This window comes from Calypte anna, chromosome 28 (assembly GCF_003957555.1).
Source record: "Calypte anna isolate BGI_N300 chromosome 28, bCalAnn1_v1.p, whole genome shotgun sequence".
Lineage (NCBI taxonomy): Eukaryota > Metazoa > Chordata > Aves > Apodiformes > Trochilidae > Calypte > Calypte anna.
This window is the reverse complement of record NC_044273.1, coordinates 554,103-569,957: the sequence shown is the minus strand read 5'-3', so window position 1 is coordinate 569,957 and position 15,855 is coordinate 554,103. Positions and strand designations below refer to the sequence as shown.

At 56.6% G+C, this 15,855-nt stretch overlaps 2 protein-coding genes across 5 annotated transcripts in view; one reads left to right on the top strand and one right to left on the bottom strand.

Moving 5' to 3' along the window:
- ONECUT3 (one cut homeobox 3) overlaps positions 1-1,667 on the bottom strand; it is a 6,253-nt gene extending 4,586 nt beyond the window's left edge. The window contains 5 exon segments of the mRNA XM_030466378.1: positions 627-660; positions 662-956; positions 958-1,241; positions 1,243-1,458; positions 1,460-1,667. Coding sequence (XP_030322238.1) covers positions 627-660; positions 662-956; positions 958-1,241; positions 1,243-1,458; positions 1,460-1,660 — 1,030 coding nt within the window. The 5' untranslated portion in view covers positions 1,661-1,667.
- Positions 1,668-4,262: 2,595 nt separating this feature from the next.
- Positions 4,263-8,684, top strand: LOC115599830. 4 transcript variants are annotated; one of them, XM_030466382.1, is made up of 4 exons: positions 4,263-4,607; positions 5,154-5,243; positions 7,579-7,712; positions 8,561-8,684. In XM_030466382.1, the coding sequence occupies exons 1-4, from the start codon at positions 4,461-4,463 to the stop codon at positions 8,586-8,588; spliced, it is 399 nt and encodes a 132-aa protein (XP_030322242.1). In that variant the 5' UTR covers positions 4,263-4,460; the 3' UTR covers positions 8,589-8,684. The 4 variants fall into 4 exon arrangements, 3 of the variants coding, with proteins under 3 accessions (XP_030322242.1, XP_030322240.1, XP_030322241.1); XM_030466380.1 differs by adding an exon at positions 7,073-7,129 and having other exon boundaries at positions 4,265-4,607; positions 7,559-8,684; XR_003988634.1 differs by adding an exon at positions 7,098-7,129 and having other exon boundaries at positions 4,266-4,607; positions 7,559-8,684.
- The last annotated feature ends 7,171 nt before the right edge of the window (positions 8,685-15,855 follow it).

Genomic DNA, 15,855 nt, shown 5'->3' with positions numbered 1-15,855 from the left:
AACAAGCCCGCTGGGCCACAGCCGCGGGAACGGCCTGCCCCCCTCCCATCCCGGAAGAGCAGCCGGCCCACACCCAGGCCGGTATCGGAGCAACGGGGCGGGGGGCGTTCGTCCTCCCCGAGGGCAGCCGGCGACCCGGAGGGAGCAGAGCCCCGGCGCTGCCTGCCCGGCCCCCGGCCCCCAGCCCGACCCCGGTAGGGAGCGATGGGACGAACCAGAGCGCGGATCCGGTACTGAAGCGGCGGTGCCAAAATGACAGGAAGGAGCTCCGGGAGCGGTTCCAGGGGCTGCCCGCGGGGACAGCGGGCCCAGCGGGACTCAGCTGGAAATCACCGCCGAGGCTGCCGAAGGGATGGCAGGGCAGCTCCCGGTTCCTTCGCCCGGGATCCCTCGTTTCCCGCTGGCAGAAGCAGGCCCTAGAGGGATGGGATTCGCCTCACGGATGGTTTCTTTCCCTTTTTTCTAAAGGCTTCACACCGGCGGGGTAACACTTGTCCCAGCCCCAAACCCACGGTGCCTCCCCACTCCAACCCCGGGGATCCCCACGCGTGTTTGCAGCCTCCCCGACCCACCCGCCCGGAGGTGCGGGACAAGCGGCCGTGGCAGCAGCCTGTTCCCTGCCCTACCTGCCAGCCTGAGCGCCGACATCCTCTGAAATTGCCGGCTCCTGCAACCATTTCCACATCCTCCGGAAAGTCTCCCGGCCCGATTTGAGCTTACTCCAGGGCTTGGGGTTCCGCAGCAGGTCCGAGAGGGTCCCCTGGGAGCGGCACAAGATCCTCTGAGCGAAGATGGCTTGCGGGATGCTGTAACGCTTCAGCTCGGCCGTGATCCTCTGAGCCACCTCCTTGGTGTTGATCTCCTCAACCTGCCCGGAGCCGCCGGGCTGGGAGCCGGTGGCCGAGGCCTGACGCTCCCGTTCGCCCAGGAGGGAACCCACCGGGTTGGGCGTGCGGGTGCCCGTGCGGGTGCATCCCGTTGAGCGGCGGCATCATGGCCGAGCTGGGGGCCGCCAGCCCCCGCGCCAGGTGCTCCTCTCCCCGGGACAAACATCGCGGCGTGAGAGTCGAAGCCGTTGGCGAGAGCATCTTCTCGTTGGGCAAGTGGCCCCCGGGACCGTAGGGGGCCAGCGGCTGCTGGGCGTTGTGCAGGCTCCCCAGCCCGTTGGGCAGGGGCGAGAGGGGCTGCCCCATGGCCGGCATGTCCTTGGGATAGTGGCTGTAGAGGTTGCCCATGGGAGGCCAAGCTCCGCTCGTCGCGCATGAGGGTGAAGCTGCCGCTCACGTTGCTGGCCAGGCGCTGGTGCGGGTGGTGGTGATGGTGGTGGTGGTGAGGGTGGTGGAACTTCTCCGAGACGGTGGAGATGGGGGGCAGGTGCTGCAGAGGGGTCAGCGTCGTGTAGGTGCTGCTCAGGCTCATGCCGGAGGGGGACTCGCAGGACATGCTCATGGCGGGGTGGCAGCGGGGCGGCCAGGCTGTGCTCGGCGCGGTAATCTCCCCCCTCCAGGATGGAGGCCATGCCCGATACCATGGCGGGCCGGCCGTGCGGGACCAGGTTGCGGTGTGAGCCTTGCCGCCCGTGCGCCGGGCTCAGCAGCTCGGCGGGTTGCGAGTGCGGGACTCCGTGCAGGCTGCCCAGGTTCTCCATCGCCAGCTCCATGGTGGCCGCCGGGCTCTGCCGCTGCCTCGCCCGCTCTCTCGCTGCCTTCCTCCCCCCCCCCCCCCGCCGCCGCCGCCTCCTCCTCCTCCTCCTCCTCCACCGCCCCCCCACCCCCTCCCCGCGCCGCCTGCCCGGATTAATTCAGACTCCGCGCTCGGGGGATCGATCTCCCGCACCCCGCGGTCTCAGGCCAGCATGATGAGCCGCGCCCGCCCGCCCCAGCCCGCCTCGGTGCGCTGCGGCGCGGGGGCTGCGCGGGGCGCCGAGTGGGGTGCGGAGCGGAGCGGGGCGCGGTGCGTGCGCTCGGGGCGGCTGCGGCGCCTCGGCCGCCGGCTCCCGGCAGCCTCGCTCTGGGCCGCGGCGTGACGTCAGCACTGCCCCGCCCCCCGCCCCCCCGCCACCGAGCCACCCCCCCCCCCCCGCATCTCCCGGTGCGGGGCAGCGGGGGTGGGGAGCAGAGCACAGCCACGCACACAGCGCGGAGGCACCGCACCCCTAGCCCCGAGCGGGTGACACCCCCTACACCAGGATCACCCCCCCCGCACAGGGGAGATCCTTGCACTGGGGTGTCATCCTCGTACCGATATCCTCACCGCAACGAGGTGACACTCCCGCACCGGAGGTGACCGCCCTACATCCCCCACCCAGCCTGCATCTGGCGGCACCGCACGACTGTGCTCACCTGCGGCGCCGCACATCTGGCTGTCTCCCCTCCCCCCCCCCAACATCTGTCTGCCTCCACCTCTCCTGCTCCTGTCCCTACCCCTCTCTCCCCCCGCACCCCTCCCCGGGCTTCCCTCCTCTGGGTTCTCCCAGGGGCCTGGCTGCCCTCCTCTACCCCAAATATCTCTGTGTGCGTGTGTGTGTACCCACGCGTGTCGCCCCCTTTCCCTCGCTCCGCGGTCGGCACTGCGTTCCCTTCCCAGGCTGCTACCCAGAGGTGGGAGTGTTGCCCTGGCAGGCGGCAAGAGGGGCAAGAGGGACACGCATGGGGTGGCATATGGCGCTGTGCTGCAGGGCCCTGGGCATCGGGAGAGAGGAGAGAGGGAAAGGGAAAATGGGAAAGGGAAAGTAGAAAAGGAAAATGGAAAGGGAAAGATAAATGGAAAATGGAAAGATAAATGGAAATGAAACATGGAAAGGGAAAGTGGAAATGGAAAGGAAAAATCGAAAGGGAAAAGGATAAAAGGGAAAGGGAAGGGGAAAGGGAAAGGGAAAGGAGCAAGACGGGATGAAGAGGCAACATTATCTCAGTTCATCCCCTGGAGGGCCCGGGTCTCGGTGTCCCTTCCTGGCACGTTCCCAGCCCCCCGGCCCCCACACCGACGGACAGCTCCGGCCCTGCCCAGTATTCCAGGCTGGAATGCACGGGTTTCTGAAGCTTTTTTTTTTTTAATACTGGGAAAAAAATAAAAAACAAAAACCCGTTGTTTTCCAGTTGGGCCCCGCCATCCCCGTCCGGCTGCTCGCTCACCGCGGGCTCCGGGGCTCCTCCGAGCGGGCCTGGGAGCTGCGATGCTGTGCGACAGCAGCAGGACAGCAGGTCCCTGCTCTCCTGGCTAGAGGCAAGGAGCCGCGGGCCGGTGCTCAGGGTGTCACCGGCCAAAGTCCCGTCCTAATTAAGTGTGTTTTAAGCCATCCCATCCATTCCAAATCATTCATCCTATCCAGCACAACCCATTCATCCGATCCCACCCCTGGGAAGTTCTTGAGGTGCCCAGTTCAATGCAATAAAACCCCACAAGCTCCCGCGACGCCGGCGCAGGGCAGATAAAGGAGCAGAGGATGAACGCAGGGGAGCAGGTGACCCCCTCCTCAGTGCTTATTCTGCCTCTGTAAACCCCCTTACACCGCGGCCCTGCCAGTGGCGGAGCTGGGGCAGGATATGGGGGGAATCTGGTCTCCCGGGCTGTCCCCCACTTCCAGCCCTCCCCTTCCCTTCCCCACCCCGCTGCTTCCCTGCAGGAAGGGTCCGAAACAGAGGGGAGCCACGTCCCTTGGGGAGGCAGAGGGTATGTGAGGTCCTCGGTATCCGGGTGGGCGGCGGGGAGGAAGGCTCCCAGATAGGTAGTGGGACAAGGAACCGGACAGAGGGACCGGAACCGGGCAGGGATGTGCCGGGGGTCCCGAAGCCCAGCAGGGATAGGCAGAGAGGGCCCGGCCCCGGGCAGGGGGATGTTGACGGGAGGTGTCGAGGTGCGCAGCGAGGAGAGATGGGAAACAAACCAGGGGTGAAGCAGCAGCGGCGGGGAGGATTTCATTGAGTATAATAATGGCGATAGCTGATCGACCGGCACATCGACCGCCCTTCGATAGATCGATCCCTGCAGCTGCCCAGTGCGGCCGCCGTCCCGCACAGCGTCCCCGGGCCGGGCTCGCTGTGTCCGCCCCCCACGGCCTCAACCCCGCCGGGCCCGCTGGACTCTGCCCTCCGCCGAGCTTTGCACCGAGCAAAACAACAAAAAAGAGAGAGACTTTTTAGTAATTAGCGTGAGATAAATTGAGTAATGTGGTAGCCCCGCGCCCTCCCCACCTCCCACCTCCCTGCTCCCCACCCCCCCGGGCTCTTCCCCGATCGATCCAATATCATTAGGCGAGAGGCACCGAGCCACGCGGGGCGGGAGCTCCCCAGGCCGGGCCCTGAGGGTCCCGGACCGGGCCTTAGCCGTGCGGGACCAGTGGTGCGGGGGGGGTCATTGCCTTTCGCGGCCACCCCAACTGAGGGGAAGCCCGTCGGAGCGCCCAGAGGCTCCGACGATGGGCCGGGTCGGAGAGGCCCGGTGTCCATTTCGCCAGCTGGATGCTATTGGATCCCTTCCCTCGCTTCCTCTTTCTTCCTGAGCTCCCTCTCCCGATTTATTCCTGTCCCTCTGCTCCTCCGCAGCCTCCCGGGCAGCGCTGGGAGAGGAGGCCGGGCAGTGCCGGCAGCCCGGAGGACGGGAGAGCGGTAAGTGCGGGGTGGGGGGCGGGGGGTGAGCGTTGGGCCCCAGGCAGCCTCCCCCCGCCCTTTCCCCGCAGCCCCCCCGGAGGGACCGACAGCTTCGCTTAGACGGGACGAGCGGTGTGAGGAAAGGAGGCGGGCGGACACAGTTACTCCCCCCATGAAAAAAGCAAAAAGAAAACAAAAAACAAACAAACAAGCCAAACCCCCAAATCCCGAACCCAAAACCAAACAACAACAGCAACAACAACAAAAACCCCTGACCCCGTTTCCGCAACCCCGGCTGCCCCTCCGGACGGAGCCGGGGCTCCCGGGACTCTCCGCACCGGGGATTCGGCCCCGCTCCCGGGGCAGGAGCCGGCGCAAGCTCCGAGCCCTGGAGAGAGGGTGTGTGGAGAGGGAGGATGGGCACTGCTGCCCCCTCCCTGCCTGTACCCTGGCCTGTACCCTGCCTTCCGGGGCCGTACCGCTGCGCCGGCTTGATTTGAGCTCAATTTTTTTCTTTTTTTCTTCTTTTCTTTCTTCCCCGCCCCCCCTTTCCCCCTCTCTTAGGAACAGCTGGAAACGACATGGCCAGAAATAAATATCCAGAGGAGCGAGGCGCTCACCTGCGGGCAATATTTACTGCAGGTCGGCGAGCAGGTACAAGGCAGGGGATAAACCATATTGTTTGCCCGGGCAGGGAAGGAGAAGGAACCGGCAACGTGGCTCCCGCTCATCCGCCATTAGCCCTGCCCCTCTAGAAGCCCAAGTTCCTTGAAAGTTCTTTTAAGGCTTCAAAAATAACAGCACCATCGCCTGGCAGGGGTGAATTATTTAGTTGCCTATAGATTCCCCGGCAAACCCTTTCATTTCGGTTTCCCAAAATCTTCCCCAGCCTCAGCCCTTTTGGCCTCATGGATGCTCTCGATTTTTACCAACAATTCAACGGGAGGTAGGCAAAGAGGCGTGGCAATTTTGCGCTAATCGATTTTCCATTACAATGGGGCCCCAGGAGGGATGTTTTTAAAAAATGTGAGAAACTAAAAATGTGGGTTGGTTTTAAATAAGACTTTTGCAATCATATAGCTTTTTAAAAAAAGAGACTTTTGGATACCCGGTTCTTGAAGGGGTTTTCAAACGCTTTCGCTTTCCTATAACCAAACCAAGGCAGGAAAAAAAAAAAACAACAAACAGCGAAAGACGGAAAAGTTCCGCCGGATTTGGGGTTATTAAAGCGGGATTTTGGGAAAGCCGCTTCAGGGGAAGGGGGCACAGGACCGAAGCCCCCATCCCCGCCGGTCCTGTTGCGTGGGGCTCCGAGTGGGGCATCTCAGGGCGGCCGCAGGCGGGGGCCGTCCCGCACCTCCAGCCCTCCCCCCCGTCCCTTTCTCAGCCTTTCCTGCAGTTTCGGGTGCGATTTGCCCAACCCCGGGTTCTCCGCAGTGCCCAGAGACTCGCACCGGGGTTTGTGACGCTTCGGGCACGAATCCGGACGAGAAAAAAAACCCGACCCTTTCTCCACCGACATTTCCCTCTCCTAAAAATTCCCCCCCCCGCCCGCTCGTACCTTCATCCCCCCCCCACTCGGCGGCTTTTTTTAATTTTAAGACAATTTTAGCTGCAAGATCAGGCCCTTTTCCCCGCTGCTACTGCCTTCTTTTCCTTTTCCTTTTGCGGGATATAATTTCTATTTTATTTTATTTTATTTTTCATTTCTTCCCCAGCGAAAAATTTTCTTCTCACTACAGAATCGGTGCGGGAGGCTTTCAGGGAGAGGGACAGAACTGGGGCCCGTCGGGTGCAGCCCCGCCCTCTGCCCGCTTTTGCCACCCGCCTTCCTCCCGGGCTCGGGAGGGGACGGGGTGGGAGTGGGGAAAAGCGACGGGAACGGAGGGAAAACAAGGAACGGGGCGGCGGAGCAGGGGTAGGGGGAGAACCTCTCCCCCCCCCAACCTTTGCGGAGACTTTTCTCGTTTATCCCGAAACTTTGGGCCGCCCCGAAACTCGGCGTCCGGGAGCGGCGGGGCCGCGGACGGGGCTGGGGGAGGGGCGTCCACCCAATTTCTCCTCCGGGGGTGGTTTGAGGACGAGGGTTTGCTCTTTTCGATATAAATCACGCAAGTTTTCCCCCGAACGAAGCGGCCCCGCCGAGATCCGGAGCGGTTCGTGCTGGGGCCATTCGGCCCCGAGGCTCCGCACCCAACCGCGGCCGGGGCCGGGCCGAGCTCCCCCCGCTGCACCCAGCTCCGGGAAAAGCTCCGGGGGCCCCCGGGAGCCTCTTTCATTCGCAATTTGTTTTCAAAAGTTCCCGGCGGAGCAGCCCTGAACTTTACACCCTGGCCGCGTCGCGAGGTGGGCTCGGAATTTTGGGGGAAAAACCGGTAAAAATCGCTGAGATTTCTCCGAGGTTGGATTTTATATATATACATGGTGGGTTTTTTTTCCTCATGTTTTCTCCTCCTTCCCGTCTCGTTTCTTCCTTTCCGCGGCCGGGCCCGGCCGCCCCTGAGCCAGGCTGGAGTTGGAGTGAATTAATAAATTACAAGGTGAGACATGCAACGAGTTTGTCGGTGCTCTGCGGGGTGAGGGCTTCTCCTCCAGACCTCCGAAATACTTCTCGTTCCCGCTGCCTCTGCCCTCTCCCACTTTTCTTTCCTTGCTAATTTCGGGGACTATTATGCCCGAGTGTCTGAGCACCCCAAAAGCCCCCTGAGGGCTGGTGATGGGGTGTCGGGGGGGGTGACACGAACCGCGGGGCCGGGGCAGAGGACCCGGGTCCGGTGTGTTATGAAACGTCGAGGAAACGAGACGAACCTGGAACTTCCAGCAGTCTGCAGCTCCTTCCTGCATCGCCTGCATGCAATCGAGGTTTTTTTAGATAATATATATATGGATATAGATAGGCAAAGAAACCGTATTTATTGTATATACAATTTATATATGTTAACGTTTTTTTTTCCTCTCTGTTTCCTCAGGTATTTTCCTCCTGCCGAAGGCTCCTTTTCCCGACTCGGAAAGCGTCTCTGCTTTTTCGAAAATCTTCCGATTTTGGAGACTTTGCTCCCCAACACCGTGGGAAGTGGGAAGGTACGGCCGGTCCCTGCGGAGCCCGGCCCGGCTCGGCCCTCGGTAGGGTGAGAAGGGGTCTCTGCCAGGCCCGGAGCCCCCCGGTCCCTTCAGCTCAGCCCCCGCAACAGGTCCTACCCATCCCCGGGGCTGCGGGGAACCGGGGAGCCCCAAGGAAAGGTCCTGCAGTAGGATCCTGGGGAGGCAGCCGTGAGGACAGGGATGGAAATAGGAAGGGATGGGAGAAAACAGGGACGGGGATGAGGCAAGGATGGAAACGGGCAGGGATGGAAACAGGCAGGGATGGGATGAGGCAGGAAAGGTGACACGATAGGATAGCGATGAGGCAGAAAGGGGGATGAATCAGGGATGGGGATAGGCAGCGACAGAGGACAGCCAGGGATGGAAACAGGCAGGGATGGGATGAGACGGACGGGGGACAAGCAGGAATGGGAACGAAGAAGAGTCGGGGACAGGCAGGCATGGGGAAGAGGTAAAACAAGAGCAGAGGCAGCGATGGGGGACGTAGCAGGGACCTGCCGACCCCCGGCCAGACCCCGCAGCTTCCCCTGACTGAGCAGGGGGGGGTCAGGGGGTCCCCGCAGGATGCAGTGCCCGGACCTACCCCTCGCCCCTCTCAGCGTCCTTCAGCCACTCTGTTCTTGTCACTAAAATTACCCAAAGCGGCTCGTCCTCCCCCGGGCTATTAAACACGCACAGAACACACAGACCTGTCCAAGGGAAACATCTGCACCCACCCCCCAACCCACCCCCCAAAGAACTCTGCCACTCTCTTGGGTACGAAGTGACTCCCGTTTCAGGTGCCACCCCAATGACCGGCCTGGCCGGGGCATGGGGCAGTGACACCCCTGTCCCCGTGTCTCCCCACGCCCTTCTCTCTCCCGCTGCAGTAATTGCTGCTGTATTTATCCAAACTAGGAGGGGGTGGCAGAGAAAGACTTCGAAGAGTAATTTTCCGGGAATTCTCCTCGGTGTAATTGTCTTGATAATAAATCCAGACGCTTAGCCTGTGTATGAATTGCTTTTTACCATTTTCATTTATTATTGAACACAGTGGGGAGAAGGGGAAATGCAACAGGGCTCTTTCTTCTGAGCGAGAAGGGGCGAAGGGGCCGGGGAGACGATTTCTCTGCAGATCCGGGAAATCTGGATGTGTTCATCATCCTGCTCTCTGTTTGTTTGGTGGTTGTTTGGTTTTGTTGGGGTTTTTGTTTGTGGGGTTTTTTTGTTGTTGTTGTTTTTCCCCCTAATACTTAGCCCATTGCCCCACCTCTCACTATTTTTTTTTTCTTTGAGGGGGGGTATTGAAAACTAATTAAATAACCCGTTAGCTAACACATTAAATTAAGATCCACTCTTGGATTTAATGATGTCTCCGGAAGAATTGACAGAAATGTGAGGACAGACTGTCAATAGGTTCCTTCCCCTGGTTACAGGGTATAAATGTGATTAAAACAGATCTCACAGAAGGGTGTCCCGAGACGGCACCCACATGAGGATGGAGCCACCGGGGCACCCATGGAGACAAACACCTCCTGAAGTGGGTGTTGAGTGGCGAGATGAATGATAGGAGAATATTGCTGCTCCCTGGGGAGGGGAAGCTGTAGATTAGGAGAGAGGATTCAGGCTGGAGCAAGACTCAGGGATCCCTCAGCCGACATCCCCAGTAGCACCGAGGGCTCCTGCCCAGATGTTCTTCTCCATCCCCAGCCCCTGGAAGGGTCAGGGCAGTCTCCTGCTCTGCAGATGGCTGCAAAGCTGCAGCTTGGCTTTGTCCTGGCTCCAGCAATGCAAACAGTGTCCGGGATGGAGAGCCCAGCCATGGCTTTCGGCTTAAGCTCTCAGGTAAAGGTTACCTTAGCATCCAGGCTGAAAAAAATCAATGGCTGATACAGCATGAGACTCAGAAAGACAACATACATCTATCACTTAGGGATTCGATGGGCTTAGAATAGTCTTGTCAACAAATGATTGTTTAAACAGAATATCTCAACTGTTTATGGCACCCTTAATCCGTACATCTGAGCAGCACTGGAACATGTCGTGAGAGTGGATTGCTCTGTAGAAACCTCTGTTGTTAGGTCCGGAGCTGGAGCACACTTAAGCGTGTGCTTAAGTCTCTTAGACTTCAAATTAATCACGTACTTAAGCGTTTTGCTCGACTAAGCCTGGCCTAAGAACAGGGAAATACCTGTCATTATGTTAATGGATGAAGTTTTTTGTTTCCTGACCTTCGTTTGTGTGGTGTGTGAAGGGCTAAATGCACCGCTGATTTCTCCAGCTGGTGCACAAACAGCCTCGGTGTCACCCGGCAGTGTGTGTATGGCTCAGCTCTTCCTTCTCCCCTGGATGCTGGAGTCTCTGATGTGGCTTTTCGGGGAGGGTTTGGGCCAGTGGAGCCGGTGGTGGTGGGTGAAACATCCCCCAGGGGTTGTGAGTGAAATGATGCAGAGGGAAAGCGGAGAGGAGCAGGTGGAGATGGCTGAGAGAAAAAAAAAATATGCAAAAGAGTAAAAAGAGGCTGGAAAAGCTTCACAGAGCCAGAGCAACATCTCTGATATCCACAGGGACAGTGAGGGGACTGGTGCCAGCTCCAACCAGCCTGGAGACCTGGTGGGGACCTGCAGAGCCCCAGCACCGTGTCCTCTGCTCCCCACACAAGGGGCTTGGCCATGACCCGAAGCAAATCCCAAATTTTTCATCCTCCTCGTGTGTCCATTGCCTGCCCAGGCTGGCTCCGAGGTCTCTGGGGTGGGGAAGATTTCTTGCTCTACTGTCAACACTTGTTTTGTGTCAATGATACAAGAAATTTAAGTGTGTTCAGAAGAGGGAACTTTGCTTTCATTCCCCCAGATAACTGCAGCTTCAAAGGGAATTTGAAAATCGGCTTTAAGGTGTTTGGGGGCTTTGCAAGGGGATGGGGGCTTGTGAAAAAACACGGCACGGGGAACAAAAAATAAAGTGAGAATCAAGCAAAGGAAGCAAAAGAAATAAAGGATCACTAAAGCACGTATCAATATCTCACCTCAAAATGCAGAATGCATTTTCTTTTCTGAAAAATTAATAACCTCACTTTGTCAATGGACTCTCTCCTCCTCCCACCTCCCCTCACCCCCACTCCCCTCCCCTCCTCTTCCTCCCACTCCTTGTGTGCAGGAGATGTTCAGTGGAAAACAAGCTGCAAATAAAATAATAATAATAGTAATAATAATAATAATAATAATAATGCCAGCTAACCCACAGCAGTTGTTCCAGACCTGAGCTTTTTAGTATCTGCTCAGGGTTCATTTCCCAGCCACAGGAATTCTGCAGAGGGGGAACCCTGCCTGGTTCTGGCTGCCCAAAGCTCCGGGAGAACCGAGCTCAGGGGGAGGTGGCCCTGAGTGACTCTGGGGTGCTCAGAGGGAAGATGAAAGGATTTGGGGACTCAATCTGTGCCCTCAGCCAGATGCTTGCAAGGCCCAAGCTGCTGGGGGTGTGGGATGCAGGAGCCTCTGTGCCAGCTCCACCTTCCAACCCGTTAAACGCTGCAGCCCCCGAGCAGCCGTGCTGGAGGGGATGGCAGTGAGCACTGAGTCCTTCTCAAAATGCCACCTCCTTCTCCTTCTGCCAAATCTGTGCCTCAAACCCAGCAGCACCTCATCACCCCCCTCCATGAAACCCATGGCAGGAGGAGCAGCCGGGTCTTTGGTATCTGCTGAATGAGGGGGTTAGGAAATGCCCTCGATGCCAGTGAGGGGCCTCAAAGGCTGGGGGAGCCTGGAGGGGGATGAACACCATCCTGCACACCATGGGCAGACACCACAAGGGGCTCAAGGTGGGGGTGAAACCTGCTCCCCCATCTCAGGCATCCAGCTGTGCTTGAAGGCAGGAGCTGTTCAGAGGCTGCAGGACCAGGAGAACCGAGGAGAGGTGACTGGGAAAGCTCTAGTGAGAGCAGTGCTGTGTCCAGCTCTGGACTCCCCAACACCAGAAGGACAGAGAGCTGTTGGAGTGAGGCCCTGGAGCTGCTGGGAGGGCTGGAGCAGCTCTGGAGCCAGGCTGAGAGAGTTGGGGGTGTTCAGGCTGGAGAAGAGAAGGCAGCAATGGGGAGACCCTGGAGCAGCTTCCAGTGCCTGAAGGGGCTCCAGGAAAGCTGGGGAGGGACTTGGGACAAGGGCCTGGAGGGATGGGATGAGGGGATGGTTTCAAACTGGAAAAGGGGAGGTTTAGCTTGGACACCAAAAAAATTCCTTTGGGGTGAGGGTGCTGAGCCCCTGGCTGCCCCCAGAAGCTGTGGCTGCCCCATCCCTGGCAGTGCTGAAGGTTGGATGGGTCTTGGAGCACCCTGGGCTGGGGGAGGTGTCCCTGCCCATGGCAGGGGTGGCACTGGATGAGGTTTAAGGTCCCTTCCCACCCAAACCATACCATGATTCTATGGCTCTTGTGGGTCAGGATCAAACCTGGAGGTTTTTGAGGTGATGAAGCCCAGGAATATTTTCCCTCGGTGCTGCTCAGCTCTGGGAGACAGTGGAGAGCTTGGTAAATACTGAGCAGGCTCATCAAGGTTGTAAGCTCTAAGCAAAAGCAAAAATCAGTTTATGGTCTTGGTGTGGGGACTCCTCACAGATCCCGTGGTGGACGATTTGCCAGAGGGTGATGGGCTGCTTGGTCAGGAGATCATGTGGCAGCCATTAATTTGTGTATGAAACAAAATCTGTGAAAAATCACAGTGGGAAGAAGAAAGCATTGCCCTGATTTGAGGAACCACTGCTATTCATAAGACCCATAAGTACACACCTAACCCCCTGGGAATTCACAGAATTTTGGGACCTGGCAGGAGATGGGTTCCTCCTTCTGTGAGCATTGAAGTGAATTTTAATTTCTTCACTTAGAGAAAAAAAGGAAGAAATTGAGAAAAAAAATTAAAATCAAACCCATTACAGACACTATCAACCAAAGCAGGTGGTTCTGACAGTTTGGTTCTGGCTTTAAAGCTGGTTCTGTTGGTTCTGACAGGCTTTAAAGTTGTCACCAAATTTAAGCTTGGTCGATTTTTCAATATTCCTTTTAATGTAAATTAATCACGATTTTAAAACAAAAGTAAAATCACGTGTCTGGAAGAGGAAAACTATTCATTGGAAGAAGCTGGAATGGGACAATCCCATGGCTCCCATCCTCTTCTTGTGGCCAAGGGAATGTTTGAAAAGGGAGATGTATAGAAGCAGCTGCTTCCTTTGGGGAAAGGATTAATGTTGGTCAAGTGATTGTTTTCTGATTTCTAAAACTTTCAGGGTATTCCTGACCTCTGCTCGGTGGGGAAGGGCCTGGGATGCTCCCAGGAATGGAGCCCTGCTCTGACAGGGCTCTCAAGCTCTTGTCCCTCTCCTCTAAGGTTTGTGTCCTGCTTTCCTCCAGGTGAAAAATTAGGGTAGGACAAGAAATGCCCAAAGGCAACTGCAGAGGAGGAGAAAACTGTAGCAGCACTCAGGATGAGTCTTCATGGGGAAGGATTTGGTCTCCTTGCATCACCCAGTGGCAGGATGGGTCCCACAGATGGAATTTGTCCTCATCTGGATGCCTGTGTGTAAAGCCTGGGAAAGAGCTCCTGACCCTGCCTTGGGCTGGGCCAAATCCATCTCTTCTGTCTGAGATGAAACTGCTGGGATTTGGACTTCACAAGGATAGAAAAAATATCCCTTTAAAAATAGGAATGTGTCTGTAAAACAGGATGACAATATCCATGTCCTCTGGGGCTTCTTCCTTTGGCTCAAGGATGCAAGGTTAGATGAGAGCCCATCCAGTATCTGGGGGGGGGCTGATCAGAGACCCATCTCACCTGGGTTCTTGTGTCCCCTAGGGAGCTGTTGCCACCCAGCTGCAGTGCAGGTACTTGACCTGATTCTCTTTTTCCATCAGGGATGGGTTAGGGAGCTTCTCCACCACAGCCCACCCTGAACTGCTCTGGTGGAGAGAGTGTCCCAGAGTCGTGTGCTGAACCCAAAAATGAAGCAAAGAGACCCAAAGAACATCTTACCCAGGGATAATATGGCCATAGCAGTGCCATCTGGGATTAACTGGAGCCAAGCAGGTTGTGCTGAGGGCTGATGGGTGGGACCAGAGGTCCAGTTCCACTGAGCAAGCACCAGGCTGAGACCAGAGGTCCATCTTTTCTGAGCCAACACCAGTCTCATGTTTTCTGCCTGGGAAACCTCTTTGCATGTGAGTTACCTCTTGAGGTAGCTGATAAAAGCAGCTGGCTTTGATGGCACTGGAGAAATGTGGCTCTGGGATCTGAGCTGGTGGAAACGAGGCCACTTGGCACAGGTGTCCCACAAGGGACCCAGGGTCTGGTATTTACCCATCTGTCCTTTGGTCTTGTGAAGGGAACCACAAAACAGGGGTTGTAAATCTCCAGTACAAAGACTTTGGGGTGGAGATACAACATCATCAGCTCAGGACCATGACAAAAATCTTTGTTAGAAGAGAAGAGCACACATGGACACACGGATCTCCGGTGGGATGGATCGAGAGCAGGATCAATATCTGTGCAGTAAATACTCTGCAGCAACCACCCCGCCAACAAACACCTGATCTTCACCTGATGGGAGAGCAGGAAAACCTGGACATCACCTGGAGGATGAGCTGCTGGGAGCTGGAAAGATGCTGCTATCAGGGAGGCCAGAGGAGCCAGGGCTGGGAGGCTTTTGTGGCAGTGGGATTTGCCTAATGAATGGCTCTTTGGAGAGGAGGGATGGACCTTGTCTACACACAAAATTGCAAGCCAAAATTGGTCTTGTGTAGACACTCTTAAATCATTTTAAAGCAGGTTGGTATTGGTTTGTATAATTCGATTCCTTTACCAAAGCGAAGCGAAATCGATGCAAATGGGGTTTCCATTGATCCCAGTACATCCGCACAAAGGTTTTGCCCCGGTTTAATGAAATCAGGTTAAAAACACACCTTTAGCTAAACTGGCCCAACTTTGTGTGCAGCCAAGGTGAGAGGGAGGAAAGCAAGATCCACCCTAAAAAGCAGGGAGGGTGAAGCATTTCTGAGGGGCTGGGGCGGGCTGCAGTGGCACAGAGTGATAAGGAACGGGTCAATAGAGTTTTCTCAAAGATTTTTTTTTTTCCCTCTCTCTCATTTTTTTTTTTTTTTTTTTTAAGAAAGGTTAAATGTGAGGTGATATCGATTTCCCTTTTCTCCCTGTCCCTCCTCTCCTCACCACCACCACCCCCCCAGCCCCTTTCCCCTCCTCCCTGCCCTTTCCCCACCTCCTCCTCAGCCCGCAGACATCCTCGGAGGAGGAACCGGAGCCCGAAGTGGCCCAAGTGACCGGGGAGGACCACGGCGCCCCGGCGCGGTGCTGACCAATGGGCGCCCAAAGGAGCCCCCGTTGCTTAGCAACCCACTGCAGAGAGGGAGGCAGAGAGCGCAAAAAAGATGGATTTTCAGATTGCAGCAGCCAAGCAGATCAATTCTGCAACATGGGCTACAGTGGCCAAGCGGAATCTCTCTTGCTCCCAGCAGGTATTGATCCAGCCATGCTATAGGCATTGAATGAGCTCTAATAAGTCCTGAGTAAACAGGAACAAGGACTTAAGTGATAGCCCAGCAGTCAAACATCAACTCCCTTTGTCTTCTTCTTCCTCTTCTTCTTCTTCTTTTTTTTTTTTTTTTTTTTTTTTTTTTTTTTTTAATTGCTGAAGGGGTTGCAAGAAAAGGGCAATAGTGTTTATTGATAGAAAAATAAAGAGTCAGAATATCACTTCATTCACAACCTGAGAAAGGTTTGGAGAGGAAAAGGCCCTGCCTCAAAACTCCAAGTTGGTTTTGCAGAGTGGTGACTCAAGGACACACGTGGTGAAGGTGGATTCCAGCTTCCCTGGGCATGTCCAAGTCTCAGTGACAAGGTCCCTCAGCACGAGTTTTGCCAGGGACAGGCTCACAAGTGGCTGCAGATGTCCACAGCTCCCCATGGGAAGTTGGGCACATTTTGGACTCAGGTGATGAGTCTGCTCCAGGTCTCCAGAGCTTTGGAAAGGAAGATGAAAGCTGCCTGCAGGGAAACAAAACCCATGAAGGGTCAGGGAGCATTGAAATTGTCCCTTTGTAGACACCAGGACAGGCACCAGAAGTGGGTTTGTAAGCTGCAGAGCCTGAAGGACACGTCCAGAGCTGTGGGATGCTTGGGAAGATGAAG